The following is a 22,348-nucleotide window of genomic DNA, read 5'->3' on the forward strand; positions in this document are numbered from 1 at the left end:
GTTTTTGACGGCCTGTCTGCATCCACCAAATTCTAAATCAGCCCATTTCTCCCCAAACCTTCCCCCATCCCAGAAATCTGCCACCTTTCATCAAAGTTCTCACTACAGGAGGAACAACCTCCTTGCTCACATTCTGTGATTGGAATCAGCAGCCCACAGGATTCCTGATGCACTTCATTACTGGGATGAGAAGTTCATACTTCTGTGTTACTGGATGCCACGGCTGAATAATGTGAAGAACCAGTGAGCCCCTGTATGCATATATACATGGAAAACACAGAGACTTAAAAATAGTTCTTTCAAAAATGTATTGTCTAACTAACATTTTGTTCACATAAAGTATCCAATAACATATATTACACACCATGTATCCCTGTGCTTGAAGCCGGTCCATTGCTGATTTGTGTTCCCACATTGAAATAAGATTCAACTGCCACATCAGCCATTTTTTTCTGTCCATCGGAAGGCACACTTTTACTTTGCTTGTCTGGAAATATGCCCTAAAATATCCCAGTCTCTGGGATGGATGAAGCCTTGACCTTAGATAGTTTATTAAAAATCTGAGAGTCTCCAGAACGTGGATTGTTCTTTGAGTCACTTCTCTCATTTGGGCTCTGGACTGTGCTTCAATAGGAAGGTTCTCCAAGTAAGAAAGAATCTGAATGTTCTCCTTGTGTAACGATGCTGTCACTGGAGCCAACTCCTTCATGAACAATCTGGGCGAAGCTTTGAGGGCAAAAGCCAATGCTTGAAACGTCCAATGTCTCTCCTTCATTGCATATATCATAATTTTCTGACCAGATATGCTCATGGAAATAAGTAGATCCTGCAGAGACACCGAGGTTAAAAAAGTTTATTTTACCACTAATGGACTAACTTCATACAGAATTGTCTTGATAAAGCAATTGAAATCTTTCAGGTCTATTACGAAGCTGCATTGACCTGACTGTTTCTTGACTAAAAATTCCATTGGAAACTATCTATCCCTTGCTTCCACTTCTGGTACTGGTATGCATTTTTTCTGCACCAAAGCTAAAATGTTCTTCAGCAGGGCTTTTCTCTTGAATGGGTTCTTTTGAAGGTGTATTGCAATTTATCTGGAATTTGGAGGCATTGTAAGAAATTTTAACAAGTAGCATTGTGATATGAGTTGTATCACAACAAAGTCTTTGACTGCCTCTCTCCATCTACTAGTGAATTTTGGCAAATGACCACCAACGAGGCAAGATAGGCTCTGCAGACCAGCATACTCAAGCCCTCAGTTTCTGTTTCTCTGTATTGTCCCTTTTAACACATTTTTAGTGGTAGAAAGATTTTTTAGTTTTGACTGAAACTGTGACGTCAAAGTTCCTTAGCTTTAGTCTACCATGAGGTTTTCTTAATCTTTCAAAAAATCCAGACCTGAATTTGAACGGTTGCAGTTGATTTTTGTTTGTTTAAAAGAAATTGTGAATTGCTGTTTCAAGATCTTTACTCAATACATCTATTTCACAAAAAGGCATCTGTAAGAGATGCATCTTTAGACTTGCTTTAACATATCAGTTAAATTAATCTTCAGGCTGCTACTAATCCACCTACAGGCACCTGTGAGGCTTTTAGAATATCAAAAGTAACATTTAGTAGGTATTTTTCTTAGAGTTCCACTACTGCCAATAATCTAGACAGATCAGTCCTAATTTAAATGGTTGCAGACACAATTGAAAATCCTTGACTTATGATTGTGACATTTCAACCCAATAGGTCTGCTCTCCTCATTGCTAGACTCAGTCCTGAATAGGCTCTCGTAAAGACTGCATCAGCGTTTATATCTACCTGATCTGAAAGGGAAATCTATTCCATTAGAATAGATGTTTGTCAAGTTAAATTTACAAATAAAGCATCATTGTCTGAAGTAATTTCAATTCATCCATATCAACTAGATATATTCTACCCTTAAAACACAAAAGCAGGGTTTTTTTTCCCTTTTGGACTAGGCTAGAAACTACAGAATCAACAGGTGTTTAGGATTTAACGTTTTTTTAAATGCCTAAACTACTCCCGTCAGTAGATGGCTGGTCTTCATCTAGTGGAAAGATCCAAATTGGTACTAAATAACACAAGTCCCTTGTTGATATATATTTCAATCTTGAGTTAGTATTATCACCTGCTTCCACCTCCTCAACATAAGTAGAAGTCCAAAATGATGAAATGGAAGTAGGGAAAGAGAAAGATATTTGAGAAGAATAAAATCTCAATGGAGAATCCCCTCACAAATACCAATCTAACTTGTCCAGTGCTAAATTTGTGAAAGAATGAGTGCTGGTGCCCAAAGATCTGCTCAGACTACCGGGGCCAGTGCAACTCAATGTTGCAATGCCCAATATCAAGGCTGCATAGTCTTTATTCTACCTTGTGCCTCTTTAATTCACTACCAGACACTCATTGCCCCTGTGTGTCACTCCTGCAGGCTCCTGCTTTGTCCCTTTGTGACATTTTTTCCCCCTTTCTCTTCCTTTGTCTTTCACTTTATTATTTTTTGACTCTGTTGCTCCTGTTAAATGTCAGAGGCAGAAAAATAAAAGAGTGGCCATGGTTCCCACCTGCAACTACTGTCTCAAATTTAGCACTGTCCTTGTCTCTCTCCTTTGGTTTGTTGAAGGCTTCTTGAATTGATGTAACCAAAAACTACTTTCTGTGTTTTTTCACATCCTGTTAGAAATGTCAGTCTTTAATGAGTTCCTCTTAGTATCCTCCTAATCTCTAGGAGGAGTTGGGGACACATGTTGGCGCTTCTATGTATGCTTCCCCATAGTTGTAATCACCTCCACTCTCAATTTAGCAAAACGGTAGCCAGAATGAAGTAGCGCAAATTAAGGGTATATATAATTACCCAACAAAAACAATCCCTCCTGTTTTGCTTTTCTTTAAATTTATTTTTCATATCCTTCTCTTTTTTAGTCATCCCAATTCCATATATAATTGTAATCTAAAGAGAAAAACACAAAATGTATTATAATACACTCCATGGAGAGAGAATTAAAATCTAGCATTATCTCAGACAACTATGTTGTCTAAAGTGTGTCATTACTATTTTAAAAACAAAAGAAAAGAAGACCCACACAACAAGCAAATGATTGACCTTCTCGCCAACTTCAATCAAAGCTTGTGGTAAATATTCTTTAATGATCTGTAAAAAGTTAGTATCAATGTAAAGGATTTCAATCAGGGGTGTAGCTACCATTGGTGCAGCAGATACAGTAGCATCAGGCCTACAGGCACCCTTGAGGTCCACTGAACCCTGATTTTCGATATATTTTGGAATTCAATTCAAACAGTAGCCACACTAGGGCCTATGACACAATGGCTACTCCACTGATTTCAATCATGTTTACTGAAAATAATAAAAGTGGGCCCTGCACCCCTAATAAACAGAGCTTGCACTGATCAGAGAACATGGATACTAAAAAGGCTTGGGCGAGACGAGTACTGGTCGCTCATTCTGAAATAATTAAAAGCTTGTGTAAACTGAATTCTTAATCAAACGCGAGACCACGTGTAACAAGCTTTTTATAAACCAGGCTTCTCCAACCAGTAGCTCGTAAGCGACTTATAGCTCTCCAGCTACCAGTAAGTAGCTCCCCTCTGAGTAGCTCCCCTCTGTGCAGCGTAGCCTACTAAATGAGATTGTTTTGCTTGGTGTAACTAATATATGTATGCACAATTTGAAAATGTGTGTGTTTTCAGAACTCATAAGCTGATATTCATAGAAAATACTTGAATTTCCCTAAAAATATTCTATGCTGATATTTCAATGAAAAATTATGTTGCACTGGGAAGACTTATTGCTAAAACTATTGGGCTGGTAATAAGGGCATCTCAGCTATGGCTGTCGTGTTACCCATGATGAGGCATTTTTTTTAAGTACATCTGATGCACTGATGTCTAGCTACTGGGTTGCAAAAGGTGTCCACTAATGTTTTCTTGTCTGATGTAGTCAACAACGATACTATTTATTCATATCTCAGGACGACTTTTACTGAACATAAGTAGCTTTTATTACAGAAAGTGATGGAGACCCCTGGTAGAAACAATCACAGGCCTGCCCATGTAATCCATGCTCAAAAACCCCAAAGCAGGTCCAGGCAGTGCCACTCAATAAAAAAAGCACAAGCCACATGGACCTCAGTACAAATTGGTAAAGGCATAATTTAAAATAATTTTAACCAGATCAAAAGCAGTCAGCACACCGTTTTTTCTAAACAATCACACTTGCCCGGAGCGCCGTCGACAGACAAAAAGGGTGTCCAGGGCACTGCTAGAGCAACTGTAAATAATAAATAACAATCATTTTATAGCATATCACGACCCAGCACGTGAACAAAAAAAGTATGATGCCCAGACAAGCACAAATAAAAAATAGGATGTCATGGGAACTGTTTCCTTTACACAGTGAGGGGCAGTTTATTCCATAATAATAATAGAATTTAATAGAATAATAATAATAGAAGTTGTTGTTCCTCTGGAAGGGGTGCATTGGGGAGAGTTAACCTTACAGAGATGCATTTCAGTGCTTAATCAAAGGAATAAGTGTTTGGGCCCTGAACTTTTCTCAGAAGCTGGCACTTTCACATGTCACAGGCTGCAGAGTCTGGAATCCACCTCATACCCCTTTAATCCACTACCAGACACTTCCTCCCTTTTATCTCACTCTGGCAGGGTCCTGCGTTCTCCCTCTGGGACTGTTGTCTGTCTTTCCTCTATTCCCCCCTTGCTTTCGGTATATGGAGCTTTATTTCTAAAAGAGTGAGTGGGGGTGCCCACGGCAGCCCTCAGAACCCCCACAGCCCGTACAATTAAATGCCAGCACATCGAATACCAAGACTGCGAAGCATTGAACCCACCCCAGGCCTCTATAATCCACAGCCAGGCACTGCCGCCCCTTTATCTTACTTTGTGTGTGCCTGCTCTCTCCCTTTGTGATGGGGTTTGCTTCTTTCTCTTGCTGTCGTTTGCATTATGTGGTTTCCCTCTCTTGCTCGCTGGAAAGATATGGAGGAAAAGTAAGTGTCGGTCCCCAAAAATAAGTGCCGGTGGGCACCACTGTCTGGCACCCACCGGTGGGCCCCACTGGCACCCACCGGCTCAAATTAGGCACTGATCGCTGGGGAAAAATAAGTACTGCGCCCCCAAAATGAGTGCTGGTTGGCCCCACCGGCAACCACCGGCTGATAATAAGCACAGCATTCAGTAAGCAAGGGGAGTAGGAGGTAATGCATGATTTATCTTAGGTTCAAGGCAGCTGCCATTATTTCTTGTCCAAGTCACTGCAAGGAAAAAAATTACTCCTTTTTATGTGCCATTAAAAATATTTAATTTAACTAAAGTAAATGAAAACACATATGTCATCAAAGTATACAAAGTGTGCAATGCGAAAATGAAGTCACACTTTTAAGCAATTGGTGAAATTATCTTATTTTTGTAATATCTGCTCTTTGGAGGACTCGTTTGTTCAGCACCAAAGAGAATGTGAATCTACAGCACCAAAGAGATTGTGAATCTAACAATGCAGCGTTTTTATATAGAGCTTCTTTTGGCCTCGAAGCACAGGAAGCAGCAAGAAAGCGAGCTCTCAAGATTCATAGCGCCAAGAACGAGGAGACCATCCCGTTTAGTTTCTTTTCTGAGCAGCCCAGTACTAATAGTCCTGTAATATAAAGTGATCAACGTGACTAGGGGCCATATGTATCAACATACCTTTTTGCGATTTCTTAATAGCGATTTTTAAGGAATCGCTATTTAGAAATCGCAAAATGGTATGTATGTAGAAATTTGCTTTTTTTTAGCGATTTCTTAAAATTCCTTAATTGCGATTAGCAAGTTGCTAATCGCAATTAAGGAATTATTCCCCATTCATTTCTATCGGCCAGGAGGCCCATAGGAATGAATGTGAAATTATTCTCAATTTGCAATTCGCAATTTGCTAAGCGCAAATTGAGAATAATTTCAAGGGTGCAGGGGTGTCCAAAGGACACCCTGTTGCACCCCTGAAATAAGCATGGGTACACATGTGGTGCACATACAAGGGCATGTATGTGCATCACATGGCACTTTGAAAAATGCAAATATTGGCATTTTTTAAGAAATTCGCAAATTACCACCAACTTGAAGTTGGTGGTAATTTGCGATTCCTTAGGGACAATTAGCACATTTTTTTTTTGCATCATACATTGCATTTAAGGAATCACAAATTTTAATATTCCTTAACTGCAATCGCAAAATAAGGAATCGCAAATTTTGCGATTCCTTATTTTGCACCACATTTTGCTTAATACATTCCATTTAGCAAATTCGCATTCGCAAAAGCCGAAATTCTGCGAATTTTTGGCCTACATATGGCCCTAGAATTCCCAGAATGCAATATAAAAAAGCTAGCACATTAGAGCTGCTCACACCTGAACATGGAATACGGGAGACTTTTGCATGAAATACTATGTATGACCCGACTCCATTGTCGCAATTTGGGAACCTCGAAATTCTAAACCGTTTACAGGGATTCTTGCCTGCGGAACGCGTGCTACTATGCACCTCTGCAGTAGGTGCATTAACCCTCCGAGCTATGGAATTGGTTTGTTCAACTAACAATCTACAATTTACCTTGTGCCGCTGCTACCAATGACCTTGTAGTATCTCAGTCTGTAACAATGAGTGTGGAGAGGTACATAGAATACATTTCAGTGTGCAATACTATGCTTCTGAAGGCCTGACGATGAATTCTAAGGCTCATTAAATACACGTCGTGACCTAAACTCATGAGAGTTATGCATGTTAGAGAGTGGCAATCATTTATTTCTGCCATTTGGCGAAGCACGTATGAACTGCAGACTATGCGCTTGATTCTATTCTGAATGTCCTTTGATGTGTTGTGGTCGTGTAGTTGGTTCAAATCCCGGCGGGTCCACCCAGCCTTTCATCCTTCTGAGGTCGATAAAATGATTACGTTGGTTATGAATGAAACATATTTTATTCAGCGCCAAGATGCCCAAGGGTGAACGTGCCCCTTACTAATACACATGTCGTTTTATGTGGCACTGGGGCAATATGCTTCATGCCACCTGCAAGGGTATCCAGTTCTTGACAACACGTAAAGATTCCTCAAGTTTGCAATTTCAAGGGCAGCTTACATGCAGCACAATAATATTATCTAATTTTTTACTCCAAGAAAAAGTTGAGATAAAACATTGTACGCGTTTTAGGAAAGGTTAAAAACACATTCATTACACTTTTTAGTTCATCACAAAAGACCGGTGCATGTGGCATTTTTTTTCTCTGTGATGGTAACTGCACGTGCAGTTTTTGATGGATGGATCTGCGGACTAACCTTAAAATCAGACCGGTTGGTGTCAGTCATGATGTTTCCGCCGGTAACATTTCCTTGGAGGTGGATTTAGGGGCATGTGTGGGCTCAGGCAGCAGCAGCAGTGTTCTCAGGGTCAAACGATGAGCAATGCAGTTTCTGATGTGTGTTCTGCACTTTTCAGATTGCATGGTGCTTTTCCTCTTTTTTCCCTTTCATTTGCAGGATATAGCATGTTTAAGTATTGTATTGTATTCATAATATAATTGATATTTTGAACAATTTGTATTGTTTGAGAGGTAACTTCCCAGAATTTTTTTTGCAGACGTCCATATAGCATGGATATATACAGAAAGATGTGAACAGTTAACATGAGTATTTTTTAAAGAATGTAAAAGTTCATCCGTTCTAAAAAAAAAAGTCTAGATAAGTAGCAAAATGATTGGCGTGTATTTTATCACTGGATACATTTTTGTGGAAATATCTTGCAGGTGATAAAGTACATCCTTATAAAAAAATTTTCATCTGTGCATTGAATCCCAGTGAGAGGAGCGCCTATGAAACATATTTCAGTTGTGGCATGTTTCTATAATATTTTTCTAAAAAAAAAAAAAAAGAATTCAAAATGATTATTTAAAGTTTTGAAACATTTCTGAACTGGAGGAGACTTGTTCTGTTCAGCAGCCAAGCCACACCCACGTTCACGTTTCAGCCAATAGATATGTGAGGGAGAGAGAGTGGGCAGGGCTTCGTAACTGCATTTAAAGCAGACCGAGCAGGTACATTCACCATTGCTCTACTCTTACTGAAGACCTCAGCCGCATCCTGCAACCACCACCATGACATTCACCAATGAGGAGAGACAATGCATCCACGACGCCTGTGGCAAAATTCACGGTGAACAAGTAGGAGCGGAAGCTCTTGGCAGGTAAGCCAAAAGCGTGTGAATATTTATCTGTAACTATGGCACACTGATTAGTCGATGAACCTGTATAACACACACACACTTATGACACAGGGTTGAAAGTAAATGTCATCAAAAACTCTGTATACAGCACAACTTTCCTAATAAACACACATTTCTATATTTATTTCTACATTGAAAAGGTCAGGGTACAGGTTTTGTAACAACATTGAAAAACTGATAAGAGAAAAACATTGTTTTCTGTCTCACTGATTGCATGCTACAATTAATTTACAAGGGGAAACAGCTCTTCGGTTTGTCATTAGGACTCTTCAATGTGATTTTACTTTACTGCATTCTGGTTTGGGGTACATTTATTTTATTAAATGAACACATTTGAACAATAACATATCTTAAGCCATACATGCGGATGGTTAGGCTGTAATATGCTGTTAATTACCTTTGTTGATGTAGGGGAGGGACTACAGATTATTGTAATGCAGCACACAAATCAACAACTAGTTTAACGTTTCTCATAGGATAAAAACAATAATTCACATTTGTCTTTTTGGGATGATGTCACTTCCAATGCTACATAGCGTTGATTGTGGTATTAACAACACCCTAACACATGGGTACTCGCAAACATTTTCCAAAGGGCTATAAGTTTAGTCTGTGATGTGACCGAGGGCCGCATTGAGGCCAGCAGGGTGGAGGTTGGGTTGCGGGAGTTGGCGGCAAGGTGGGAGTAGGGGAAGCGAAGCATAATTTCCGCTTGTGAAACCAGAAAACCTGGGATAAATCCCGGCTTCCCCCTATTTATTAACTTGTGTGACGCTAGGCAAATGTTTTATTTCACTTTCCCACCTTTTCTTCATTGCCTCACATACGAGGACCTCGAAATAAATTACTTAAGGATGTGCGTTCTACAAAACCTTCTCCTGTGTTCGATTTAATAAACTATAATGTTGTTCATTTTTAACAGGAACTTAGGTCACCCAAAGAGTACACATAACAACTGATTTGACTCTTTGGTTCACCATTGGCTTTATTGCCAGGGTGGTGGGAAGAATTCATGTTTATAAATTCATGTTTGAAAATATCACTTATTTCTCAATACAGTGATATAATCTGATAAACTAAGGTGACAAATATCTGCAGGTTAATTAATTACACTTTTTGAATTTAGAAGGCTGATATTTTTACACTTTTACTGCAGGATGTCTTTAAAAATAACGATGTTCTTGAAGATGAGTAATGCAGGACTCCACAGTAACTTCCTTTCTTTAACACAAATTAACACAAATACATTTTCGCCTGTTTATTTAGCATTTTTTATTGCTAGTACTGAGGGTTGTAAACAGCAGCCCAGAGCAGCTGTTAAACAGGGGGCCACATGTAAAGGTCAGCAGGGCCGCATGCGGCCCCCAGGGCTGTACTTTGAGTATCAGCGCCCTAACACAACCACACAAACACACACGCATGCACACACAAACACTTCAAGGATGCATTGTTGGTTAAACCCTAAATTCACAGTAATAGGTCACAGCCAGGAATTACAGCCTTTATTCGGTTAAAAAATAGATAGATAGAAAGATAGATAGATAGATAGATAGATAGATAGTTAGATAGATAGATAGATAGTCTGTATATAGACAGACAGATAGATAGATACATAGTCATGTAGATAGACAGACAGACAGATAGATAGATAGATAGATAGATAGATAGATAGATAGATAGATAGTCATGTAGATAGACAGATAGACAGACAGACAGACAGACAGACAAATAGATAGATAGATAGATAGATAGATAGATAGATAGATAGATAGATAGATAGATAGATAGATAGATAGATAGATAGTCTGTATATAGACAGACAGATAGATAGATAAATAGTCATGTAGATTGACAGCCAGATAGATAGATAGTCATGTAGATAGACAGACAGACAGACAGACAGATAGATAGATAGATAGATAGATAGATACAACCACTGACTGCTGCTGTTTGATCTTCTCTTTCTAGACTTTTGTTTGTCAATCCATGGACAAAGAGACATTTCAAATCATTTGGTGATCTCAGTAGCTGCGAAGCGATCCAGCACAACCCTAAAGTTGCTGCCCATGGTGCCAAGGTGATGCATTCCATTTTAGAGGCAGTCAAACACCTGGATGACCTGAAGGCATACTATGCAGATCTCAGCACCATTCACTGCAAAAAACTTTTTGTGGATCCTGCCAACTTCAAGGTAAATCCAAATAATCTACTCTTTTTGTGATTGCTTTCTGGTAGCATTAGATGTGTTTGCTTGCACTTTAGCGCGTCTTATTTATCGACTGGTGGTGGCTTCTTCTGAACTCTGTTTCTGCAGGCATGTTTTGGGTGTGACTACAGTCACAATAATGCACAAGCAAGTAAATGCTCAACCAGTCAACTGATGCTTACCCGGTGTCTGTCTTCTTTGCAGCTTTTTGTTGGAATCGTTAGCATTGTCATGGGCATGCACCTTGGAGCTGACTACACCGCTCTGAAGCAGGCTGCCACTGAGAAGTTCCTGCATCACGTTGCATCAGCCCTAGCCACTGAGTACCACTGATCTGTGAAGAAGAGCCTTTCTAAGGGTCCTGCAGCTACAGAATGTCCACCATGGCATATGTTCATCAACGTACATGAATTTCATGATTTTGGGTCATTTGTAGTTGTGCTTGTAGCAGCAACACCGAGCAACTAATAAAACAAAGATTGGCAAAGTTGATAGTTTAGACCTTTCTGTGGTGTTCATCTGCATGACAAACATGAGTTCAGGTCTATCTTCATGCGTTTCACTGGTTGCCTCACGGCTTTCTTGGGCCATGCATAGGAATGGAGGATGCATAGCAGGCACAAGGAACTTTAATGTCCCTAAATATATGGGACTGTACTTGAACCTATTAACCTACACCTGAACAAGTAGGGATTTATCAGGTCTGAGACTAGGAAGCATGCATTTTTATCTATACCTGGGTATATGGTGACATATTTGTACACTTAGGACCACATTTACAATATTTTGATGTACGGCAGCGCAGCAAGCCTTCCTGATGGCCTGCCATGCGTCAAAATAAAAGAGCAGGAATGCACCGTATCTACAAGATACAGCGCATTCCTGCCATTCTCCTCTGCGCCGGCGTAAAACAGCAGCGAGGACCAATGCAAAAACCCTTGCGTCATGTAGCAAGGGTGCCCCGTGTTGGGAGGTTGATTGTTTTTGTGCAAGATAGACACCTTCCTGCACAAAACCAATCATTAATGGCATTTTCCTCTTTCTAATCGTGCTGCAGATTGCAGCACACATGGAAAGAGGAAAAAACGAGGAGAAACGAAAGTACTTCTACTTGCTTTTATGCCTCCCCTGTGTAGGCGTAGGATTCTGACACATTTCCAGCTTTACAAAACGTTGTAAATCTGGGAATGTGTCAGGTCCATGGATGTTGCGTGGAAACACCCACAGCAACACCCATGGAAACCCCCTTCACACAGAATAATGCGTGAAAGGGCCATATTTACAATGCCATGAAAAGTGACGCTGGGTGACTTTACGTGGCCTTGTACATATGGGGGAGCCCATTGTACTGCCGGCGTGTTACAAAAGTGACGCCCCGGGAGTGCAATAGGCTTCTAAATAAGGCCCTTGGACTATAGGGAGCATAGATGGTCATTGTTGAGCATATGGTGGTATATCTGGGTATACGAGCCTGGACTGATTATATGGGGCTATACATGAACACAAGGGGAGAATCCTGTCACTATGTGGGGATACAAATAAATATATTGGGTAGCTGAAAAATCGGGCTAAAGCAGTATAGATGAGTCTTTACCGGGCATGCGATCATTACATCTGCCAATTTGTAACTGCCACATGAATATAAGGCTGCATGTGGAGCTTTAAATCTGTCCCTGTTTGCTGGAGGCTGCACTTGACATTTTGAAGCAAGGTATACCGAGGTATAAGATCGTTGGTTCATAGCATTTAAGATTGCGTCTTGGCATTTACAGCTGTGCATTTGCATCGGAAGGGTTCCTGGGGATTTGAAAATGTACTAAGGTCTTCAGAGGCGTAGCTAGGCATTTTGCCGCCCTGGGAGGTCCCAGCCTTTGCCACCCCACGCAGCTGGCGTAAAAGGGTGGGGGAGGGGGGCAATCAATTCCTGATTTTGCTGCCTGCGCTGCCGCAGGTTAGAGTGGGGTGGGGCCTCCGCCCCAAATCTCATGCGCCCGGGTAGTCCGCCACCCCCAATCTCCTCTTTGATACGCCACTGAAGGCATAAGAGTGTGAAACTGGGACTTGAGCCTGAAATTTGACGCTACCATTGAAGACCTGAGGCTCTATAAGGCATTTGAGTAAGCATGGGCGGATTTTGCGGATCCACGATTCACAAATTTGCGAATTCACGGATCGTGGATCCGCAAAATCCGCGGATTTTGCGGATCGGCGGATTTGGGGGCGGGGCTTCCTCGAGTGTGTGGGCGGGGACAAACGGACGGGGCTTCCATGCGAGCGCACATGCCTCTTGTGTGTATAAAAGGTCAGAGACCGATCAGAGCGGCAGATTAAGAGACAGAAGCTCCCGGTCACAGGAACAGCACGGGGATTGCGCTCGTGAAAGTCAAAGATGCAAATGCCTCTGGCCTGCATCACAGCGGATTTTCGATGGTATATTTGGGAAGAAGGCACACCTGCCCAGCCTCCACAACGCTCACGATTGATTTTGGGCTGATGAATGAGTCACTGAATTTAAGCTTCAACTAGGGCACATGCTTTATTGATATCTGCAAGTGTTTCCTGTTGAGGTTTATTTTTTGTGCCAGGACCGTCGTGCCAGAATGAACCCTGCCCTTCATATTTATTCAAGAAGACACCACCGTTTTTCCCCATCGTAAATAATTTACGATGGCGCCGGCAAGCTGCCAGCGCCATCCTGAAAAAGTTACTTAATTAGCTTCAACAGGAAGCTCCAACTGATAAAATAAAGCAGGCGCTCGAGCCCCTGCTGTATCTTATCTATTAGAGCTTCCTGTTGAAGCTAATTAAGTAACTATTTGAGGATGGCGCTGGCAGCTTGCCGGCGCCATCGTAAATTAGGCTTTGAACTTTTGACTGGGGAATCCGCCGCTCGCGGATTGCGGATTTTCGGTAAATTCGCGAGAGTTCGCGGACCGCGAATTTACCAAAAATCCGCAAAATCCGCGATCGGAGCGGATTTTGCGCTCATGCTTACATTTGAGGCTGCCCTGAAAATCCAAACTTTTGAGAGCTCACTCTTTAGCTGCAGATTAGTTGTAAGGCTGCAAGATGGCTGTCTAAGAGGCTTCTTGAGATTAATGAAGAAAATTAAGAAGAAGCAATATCTAAAAGGCTGGTTTCATATTGTGGGAAGAAAATAAACGTGTGTGCTCATCATGATTTTCAGTACAAGCAATGGAGAAATTAGCTCCGTGGAGATGACGTGGCCGGCATAAATACTGTTCAAGTTGAAAGAAAGGCAGCTTTAAATAGTACAGCACGGGAGGTGATATGTGTCACTGTGCCTTGGCTAGTGAAGACCCCCATCAAAGTTCCTGCCTTCATATGTCAGAGTTTGTTTGTGAAATAATAAGTGTCAGGGCCCTGACCAGGAGGCCACTGCAGCTTGCACCACCCATTGCCCTGTCATCACCGCCAATGATGGTACCAAAGCACCTAGTAACCATCTCTCTTGCCTTCAAGGGCGACAGTTCAGATTATTCCAGTTCCCCAAAGTTAAAGGAATGGCTGGAGAGGCAGGTATTATTATTATTTAATGGATATTGTATTCATAAACAACTGTTGTTCTGCTCAACTCTAAATTAGATGAGCAGCGCCACCATGTGGCAGACTGTCCTAAGTACGGTGTTGACAATTAAGTGCTGGTGCTAAACACAGGAAACTAATTAGGTGCTGGTGTCAAGCACCGCAGACCACCGGCTCAAATTAAGCACTGCCTATAGGTAGAAAAATATCCTCAGATGCTATCAGAACACCAACGTGTGCTTAAATGTTCCAGACCAGCACAGGTTTGCTTATGTGCCAGCAATGTGATAGTGGTGGATCAAAATTTAATTATTGATCATTACATAGTGAGGAGAGTCACTTTAATCGAAGCTTCACATATTTGTTTGCCTAGAAACGTGATTGTAACAAGTATACTGAGCACAGAATGGAATTAAAATTAATATCCTGCAATGCTCTGCAACCATCACACAAGCACTTTATCAGAGCCTCACAGAAAGAGGAACAATCATGCAAGTTTGCCCCCCCAGGTCCAAAGACACCTGTGGCTGTTACTAATGTCCAATCTTAGCGGTACATTCACAAGGAAATAGAGCAGCGCAGCAGCAAATTTTGCAGCGTCACGATGCATAATTAAAAAACCCAGGGATGAGCCTTATTCACAATTAGATGGCACACCCCTGTGGTTTCCATTGTGCTTGATCTAAAAATAGCTGCCTGGCGCAAACACAGACACCCCTGCGCCATAGTGCAAGGGTGCCTGCGTTGCAAGGACGATTTCCTGCACCACGGGCACCCTTGCACCATAGAGCAAGTTTGCCAGAGCAGGGAATGATTGTTTATGTGCAGGAAGGTACACCTTCCTGCACATAAACAATCTTTAAAAGCGATTTGCTCTTTCTATGTGTGCTGCAGAGTGCAGCACACATAGAAAGAGTAAAAATGAGGAGAAGTAAAAGTATTTCTCCTCGTTGCGCCAATCTAGCACCCGCTTCTGCATGGCATTCGTTTTTGGCACTGCCTCAGATTTGCACATCCTTCTAAATCTGGGGCAGCATCAAAAAGCAATGGGTGTTGTGGTGGAACACCCACAGCAACACCCATGACACGCCCCTTTCATGCAGAAAACTGCATGATAGGGTACCATATTTACAAAACGGTGTTAAGCCACGCAAAGTGGTTTAACAACACTTTGTAAATATGGTGCAGGGCATTGCGCCACTGGAATGTTGAAAAAAGTGACGTTCCAGTGGTGGAATCCCCTTGTAAATATTTCGTTAAGGGTCTTGCTATAATAACAATCATTACCCAAGGTCTGTCCCATGGCCTAACAACGCCTACCGTAATCCATGGCAAGACTCAAGGACCCATGGGCTGGGGTGAGCAGAGCTCACGGTGTTGGAGCAGTGCCAGATCCCTCATCCTGAAAACACTCTAGCAGATCTCTGGGCCCTGCACTTTTGCCTACACCAGGGATTCAGGGAGCCAGACTGAAGTTGTTGAGAGTAGAAGGGCGATAAGTTGGTGACAATTTTGGCCTGCAGGAATTTTGTGAACAAACTGAGGTTTTCTGCACCTGCTGCCGGTACTAACACCACCTGCAAAGCAAGACACAAGCCAGGACAGTGACCGCAATGGACGACAGGAGCTGCATTAATAGCAGTGACGTGAGTCCTGTGCGGCAGATGTGACCTAAACTGTGATTACTGCCCTCTGTGAGAGTTTAATTTGACTTGAAGCAGCCCGCAAAACATGCTCTCACCACAGTGTGCCAAGGGCTGAAGGTTCAGCTGACTGCATTTAATGATGCAAGCTGAGAGTTTGTTGTTAGCCTTGAGTGTTCAGGTGCCTTCATGCATGAGAAAGGGTGCCACTGCAGCTGCAGGTTCAGCTACCAACTAAGATAGTGCAGCAAGAACCTTCATGTTTACCCCTGTGATAATGGTGCACTTGCTCCCATGGTGAGACCATGGGCTCCGCAGCCACAAATAAACAGAAAGGTGTGAAGGGGTGCCTGGGAATAACGTCCTCTTTGCCACAGCACTGTGGCTTGGTCGACACCTTCTTGGAGAAATTGACTCATCCAGCACTTCTGGGTGACGGGATGAAATGTTCCACAACTTAAAGGATTGTCTCTGTCCAATATGTGATACAGTTTGTGGAGGTAAATACTTTACTTTAGTACAATTCCGAAGGTAGCCCACCTTACCTGATGCTTGGCGCCCCCTGCAGCCTTCAACCGATATCGGGCTGTTCCAGCTCGCGCTACAACCAAGGATGTCCCCATCTTCCTTGTGACGTTAGCAGCCTCAGGAATGCCCACTACTGTCAGCTATGTTCATAGAGACAAATGTGGTTAGAGCGGCATCATTTCTATTAGAACATTGGAATGTTGGTAGCTCCATTGAAAACAATGGAGTGCTCCGGGCTTATAATGGCTGGTATAAGCCTGGAGCTCCAACATTCCAATGTTTCTTTGTTCACAGCTCTGGCTGTGAACAAAGGCTTCAGGGAGCCTGAGGGGATTCCAATCCCCTCATGCTCCAATAATGCTTTTTTTGTTTTTTTGTTAGAACATTCTGCCCTCTAGTGGCAGAATGTTCTAATAGCCTTATAGCCCTTCGTAGCTGGACTATACCGGCTATTAAAGTCCCTCTCCCTTGTTTAAGAACCTCACCTTCGGCTCGGGCCTTTAACGCTGGAGAGGGCCTTTAATAGCAGGTATAGCCCTTTACGGCGGGCTATAAGGCTATATTGTGACTTGCACTGGTTGAACCTTGGGAAATGATCTCCAGTCTTCTTCAAGGCAACAGGGGTTCATTTATAGAGTCTGTTTCAGCTTTTCAGGACACCGAAAGCTAAAATTGTAGTGGCAAAGATCTAAACTGAAGAACCAAACTTTGATAGTACAACCTGCTCTGTAAGTGGTAGAGTGATCAATAAGTAGGGGTGGGTGGCAGGCACAAACTACACCATGCTGCGTTTTTTTTGCTGAACTCCTAGCGGAGTGTGGAATGGCAAAAATCTGCGAACTCCACCCGCGGAGCTGAATTTACCACCTACCCCTACCTATAGAGTGCATGATCATGACTCATGTCTATCTTAGAACAGAACTTGCCATAATCACCTAAGGTCAATCTGAGGGTATCTAAGGAATGTCTGATCATAATCCAAGTACGCAAGCAAAATGTCTCACAGTGCCACAACAACCTTAATCAGCACTCACAGACATTCCCAGACAAATTCTACAAGGTAGTGACTGCAACAATTCGTGAACCAGAAGTGGCAGCTCAGGTGTAAAACAGCCCTATATCAGTAGGAGTAAATCCGCAGAAATTTCTACCAGTTGGCAGCTTCTCCCGACTCAGCTGGACTCAGGAATGGAGTCAACTCCTAAGCCCTGCTCACTGCAAAGTGGTCAGCATTGCCTATCCCAGTCCCATGTACTCAATGGAAAGAATATGGGTGTAAAAGAGTTACCAGAAAAAGCCAAAGCCTATTCACATCTACTGTCCAAAGTCAGTCAAATGCCCACTTACATCTACAGAGACCTACGTCTTCAAAATTCCACTTCAAAGAGAATAGCAAAGAAGAGGGCAACAGACCTGACTCATGACAGTGAAGACTTGTTGGAACTGGCACTTTTCTGGTTGGCTGAGGCAATCCCCAGTCAGGCAGAACCTATCACTCCTGTCAGGGCTGGGTGATTGCACACATTGTATAACCTGGGCACACACTTGGGTAGCTTGGCACTGAGCAGTCAGGCTTACCACAGAGGCAATGTATTAAGTATTGGCACAGCACTCACTCACGATAAGTACCTCGAAAGTCACAAAAGAGTCTTAACACGTGATGTATGTAAAGGATGCTTGTATTCAACACACACATAATAATCAACACAACATGAACATCATGTATTTCTGGCCATGAATAACATTTGGAATTATTTCTGGCAGTACTAGGCCAAACCCTGTGCAAATGACATCAGTAATATGCACACATGGGAATGATCCTATTCTACACCACCCCCAGCACCCTTATGCAGTGCAGCATGTTGTCCCCCTCAGTCCCACCCCAGAACGATTGTTAGTCAACACCACACAGGAAGGAGTTGCACCCCAGGTCACAACGATATCAGAAATATGCACATACACCGAATTTCCCACTTTTTAGCAGTACAGGGGGGCTAGGTTACGCCGCTAAAGCCAACGTCAAATGTAATGCTAGTGCAGTGAATCACAGGCAGATCACCTACTGTCACTCCCACACACACGCTCATTCCACTACACAGTACAACGGATAGCAGGCAGGTCCGTGTAGAACATGCTCACACACATACTAATGAGGTGGCACTGTTTTCCCGGGAGGTCAGTTGGTAACACACTGCAGACCCAATGGCCCAAAGCCTCCCTCCATCCTCCAACTCATCCCAACTATCCTACACCCCCTGAGGGGAGACACCCTTCCCCAGGAACTAGGCTGCATATGGCCAAAGTCACTCTTAGTCGGGGAAGCAGGTGGGGGTAGGCAGCAAGGTAAATTAGGAGGCAGTCGAAACAAGAGTGTTCACCCAAGAAGTTCACCCACAGGATGCGGAGCAGGAACGGGGTGAGGGCAATAGTCAGTCACACCAAAGGTGTCCACAAGTGTCTTCTGGCACCAGCCCAGATCTGCAAAGCACAGGTGGGTCACACAGTCTCTTGACCCATTTCTGATCGGTCTCAGAAGCATTCCTCCGGCTCAATCACTCTCACCACCCAAGCCCTACTACCTGGCAACACAATGGCATCAAGGAAGGCCGGATGAGGAGAGGGCAGGTGGTCCACTATACTGAGGGCCAGTAAGGGAACAATCGAGGAATGAAGAATGAAGCAGTGGAGGAGGCCTCTCAGAAACAGGAGGCAACCCGTCAGGCTCACATTGATGAGAGTCGCACCCAGGCAATCTGGTCATTATGTCTGATGTGGGATGATATGGGTTGCACCAGACTGTCTCTGTCACACACAATGAAGAGTTGCAATTTCGTACCTCCCAGGAAAGGTGGCCCAACGTCCGGTGCACACTGATATTGGTTACACTAAACAGTTTTGGTCACTCACAGTGCAAGATCAGAAATGCCTTACGAGGTAGAATGAGGCACTACTATGGTTACGTCCCACCTCTGAGGGTCACAACCTGTGAATCGACACCGCACTGAGTGAGCAAGCAGTCGGTGTGTCGCACGAGAGAGATGCAGCATGATCAACAAAGCGGGCCACATTGTATCCCACAACCGGTGAATCCGTTCACCGCCAACAAGTCACGTATGCGTGCCAAGATCCGCAAGATGCGGGGGCCACATGCAGTCGATGCGGCGAAGACTTCGGGGCTCCGCACGCGGCAGTCTGGTCTCCAGACACTACTTTTAGCTCCATGCCCATGCAGTGCTAACAGTTGGATTCCAGCCACTGATATGGGCATTTGAGAGGCCACCGCTCTCAGATGTAACAGATAGACAGTGTGGGTCCCTTCTGGGATATCATTGATGTTCCTGAGCCCTCCAAAAGAACAGGGGGCAAGCACACTTCAGGGTGCCACATAGCAGCAGGTCTTCAGCCCAGGCCAGACACTATTCAGAAAGGGCATGCAGTCCCTTTCAATAGCAGTAATCCTTAACTTGCACCACAGATTCCTCTGGCAGGGTGCACCACATAGTTCCAGGTTCTCCAATCCCACGTCCACATAAGCGTATCTCATCCTTTACTGAAGTATGGCACCCCAGTTATACTAAAGTGTGTCTCTGAAGTTGGAGGTGGTTCAAAGGGTCTACCTTTGAACCATAGATATCTCCCCAGAATGTCAGTCCTGTCTGCTATGAGGAAGTGGAATGCAGATCCTAATCTTTAGTGGTGCCATGATCTGGCCCCAGAGTCCAAGTGTCAAAACCTCTCCCTCCATTCTCTCCATTTAGTCCAGCAAAGGGCAGAAGTCTGTCGTTAGAGTTGCATGCCCAGTGTTTTATAGCTATCACTGGGGAATGCCCAGATGTGCTCCCCCAACCTCCAGTGTGAACTGGAGCGAAGCGCAAAGGCACTTAACAGAGTTTTAGAGTAGAGAAATGCCCATGTTCTAGTAGTGGCATTTCTATGGGAAATATGCAAAAGGGTTTGTCACTGCGAACCAATGATAGCACGGAAACATGAGGAGACTGCTCCACTGCAATTCAGAATTGCAACCCAAAGTACCAGCATGCAATGGCAGGCTGGACCTGTATTTAGAGACAGCAATGGTGCCAGTGCGCCCACTAGCCCGCAATGGCAAGCTGGACACATGTTTAGACATACCATCTGTGCAACGTGCACACCAGTCTGCATTGGAAGGTTGGCCACGTATGTAGAAATAAAAGAGGTGCAACACGCGCACCACTCTGCAATGGCAGGCTGGTAACGTATGGAGAAACACCATCAGTACTAATGCGTACACCAGACAAGCACCACTTCCTAACATGTGTAGGAAGGGTGCGCCCGAACTTCCACACTGCATCTGCAGTGGAGAAGCGCCCCATTGCCCACGCCCACCACAAAAGAATCATAAAAACCCTGGAGGAGAAAGAAAAAAGTATGGGGAAACGCAACCTGAAGGGTTCATATCTAACAAGAATATTATAAGGCAGAAAGGGAGACTAAGGGGATGATTGGGCACACACATGATGGGTTTGACACGAAAGCTCTTGCAAGAAGGTTATGAAAATGCCTTGAAGTTGACCAGTCAGTCTTGTACATCAAATGGAAAAGTTGGAGACTCTCCATTGATGGTGTGCCCTAAGCATAACATAGGACTTTTTATATGAGACCTGTCATCTGTAATTAGAGGCGTGGCCTAAAAAATGAAGGTCGATCCTAATGCTTGGCAGATTCATAAACAATACCAAAAAATAATCAACATTTTAGGTTTGCAAGATGACTGTGTCTCACTGGGATACTTCTTTTCCAGTCTGTTCTTGTCATTTAACAAACCAGTACATCCTGGGGTTTTAAGCACTGTTGCAGTTAAAATTTCACCAACTGGACCAACAGCCCTCAAATCAATGACTGAGCAAAAGATAGCGCAGGACAGTTCAGTTTAGTGATATGGAAACGTCTGATAACCTCACTTCTCATAGGTGGAACCACTTCTTTTATCATAACAAAATTCACAAAGAGCCATTCAACCATCACATTTACAATTGTTACTTATTGTATTAAAGGAAGTATGTAATTTGTGTTTATGGATGAAGCAGGGGGGCACTAGCACTAATGTTTGGGAACTGTGATGTATTTTTTATCATCAGACTTTTACCCAATGCAAGAGAGATAAAAATTGAAAAGGGAAAATAGAGGAGGAAGTGAAAGTCACAAATAGGGAACACAAATAACTTATGAGAGAGCTGAAGAGATAAGAAGTGTAGGGAGGTGGAGGAAAGGGAAAGGTATCAAAATTAAGTCTAAGTATCCTTGGTATTCAGTAATCCCAGCACATGGAAGCGCCTAAAATGGACTCCTGAGAAAACATTTGGGTCTCTACACTTAGGTATGTTTCTTACAAAACAAGTACTGGTTAAACTATAATGGCTGAAATTTTGTTGACTCTTTCCCTGATGCTTTATTGAATCTAAGTTGTTGACTAATGTTGGAGAGGACTGCCTTTACCACAGACGTGCTTCCCATTAAAATCATAACATAGAAGAAGCACATGTTGCTGCTGCTTTCTGCTCTCGAAGTGATGCATCTTGCCCCAGTGCTGAGAGAATATTTTCCACCTCCACCCCATCACCATCCAAAGTGTTTTCGTCCAAAGGTGATAAGTCTAAACAGTAGCAGACAGTCCTGTCAGATCCTGGAATACTTTAGGCTGGTGACAGTGCAGCAAACAATCAGATAGTGAGGTCCGCACAGCGAGTAGTGTGGCAGAGGGGGGAAGAGAGGCAGTGGTAGCAACTTTGGTTCCTCTTCATCTGACATGCCAACCTCCCTAAATGCTTATCTGAACCTGTTGTCAGACCAATCAGAAACATTTATGGGGTCCAGATCATAATGCTTTTGTTGGGTTTTCAACTCATTGATTGAAAAAAAATAGAAAAGAATGTTCTCAAGGGGGAGAGAAAAATAGAAAAACATATAGAGATAAAATATAGCACTTGGCAGTAACTGCCACATGAATATAAGGCTGCATGTGTAGCTTTAAATATGTCCCTGTTTGCTGGAGGCTGCACTTGACATTTTGAAGCAAGGTACACCGAGGTATAAGATCGTTGGTTGATAGCATTTAAGATTGCGTCTTGGCATTTACAGCTGTGCAT

At 43.1% G+C, this 22,348-nt stretch overlaps 1 protein-coding gene across 1 annotated transcript; it reads left to right on the plus strand.

Moving 5' to 3' along the window:
• The first annotated feature begins 8,104 nt into the window (after positions 1-8,104).
• On the plus strand, positions 8,105-10,996 carry LOC144784356 (hemoglobin subunit beta-1-like). Its single transcript, XM_078663081.1, has 3 exons — positions 8,105-8,261; positions 10,269-10,491; positions 10,711-10,996. The coding sequence occupies exons 1-3, from the start codon at positions 8,173-8,175 to the stop codon at positions 10,837-10,839; spliced, it is 441 nt and encodes a 146-aa protein (XP_078519207.1). The 5' UTR covers positions 8,105-8,172; the 3' UTR covers positions 10,840-10,996.
• The last annotated feature ends 11,352 nt before the right edge of the window (positions 10,997-22,348 follow it).

The sequence above is a fragment of the Lissotriton helveticus genome, chromosome 10 (genome assembly GCF_964261635.1).
Source record: "Lissotriton helveticus chromosome 10, aLisHel1.1, whole genome shotgun sequence".
NCBI classification, from domain to species: Eukaryota; Metazoa; Chordata; class Amphibia; order Caudata; family Salamandridae; genus Lissotriton; species Lissotriton helveticus.

Excerpts from the sequence above, each read along its gene's own strand:
- LOC144784356 (XM_078663081.1), top strand. The coding sequence starts at position 8,173 with ATGACATTCACCAATGAGGAGAGACAATGCATCCACGACGCCTGTGGC. Across the intron at positions 8,262-10,268 it reads GGAGCGGAAGCTCTTGGCAG|ACTTTTGTTTGTCAATCCAT; the intron begins GTAAGCCAAAAG and ends TTCTCTTTCTAG. Across the intron at positions 10,492-10,710 it reads TGGATCCTGCCAACTTCAAG|CTTTTTGTTGGAATCGTTAG; the intron begins GTAAATCCAAAT and ends TCTTCTTTGCAG.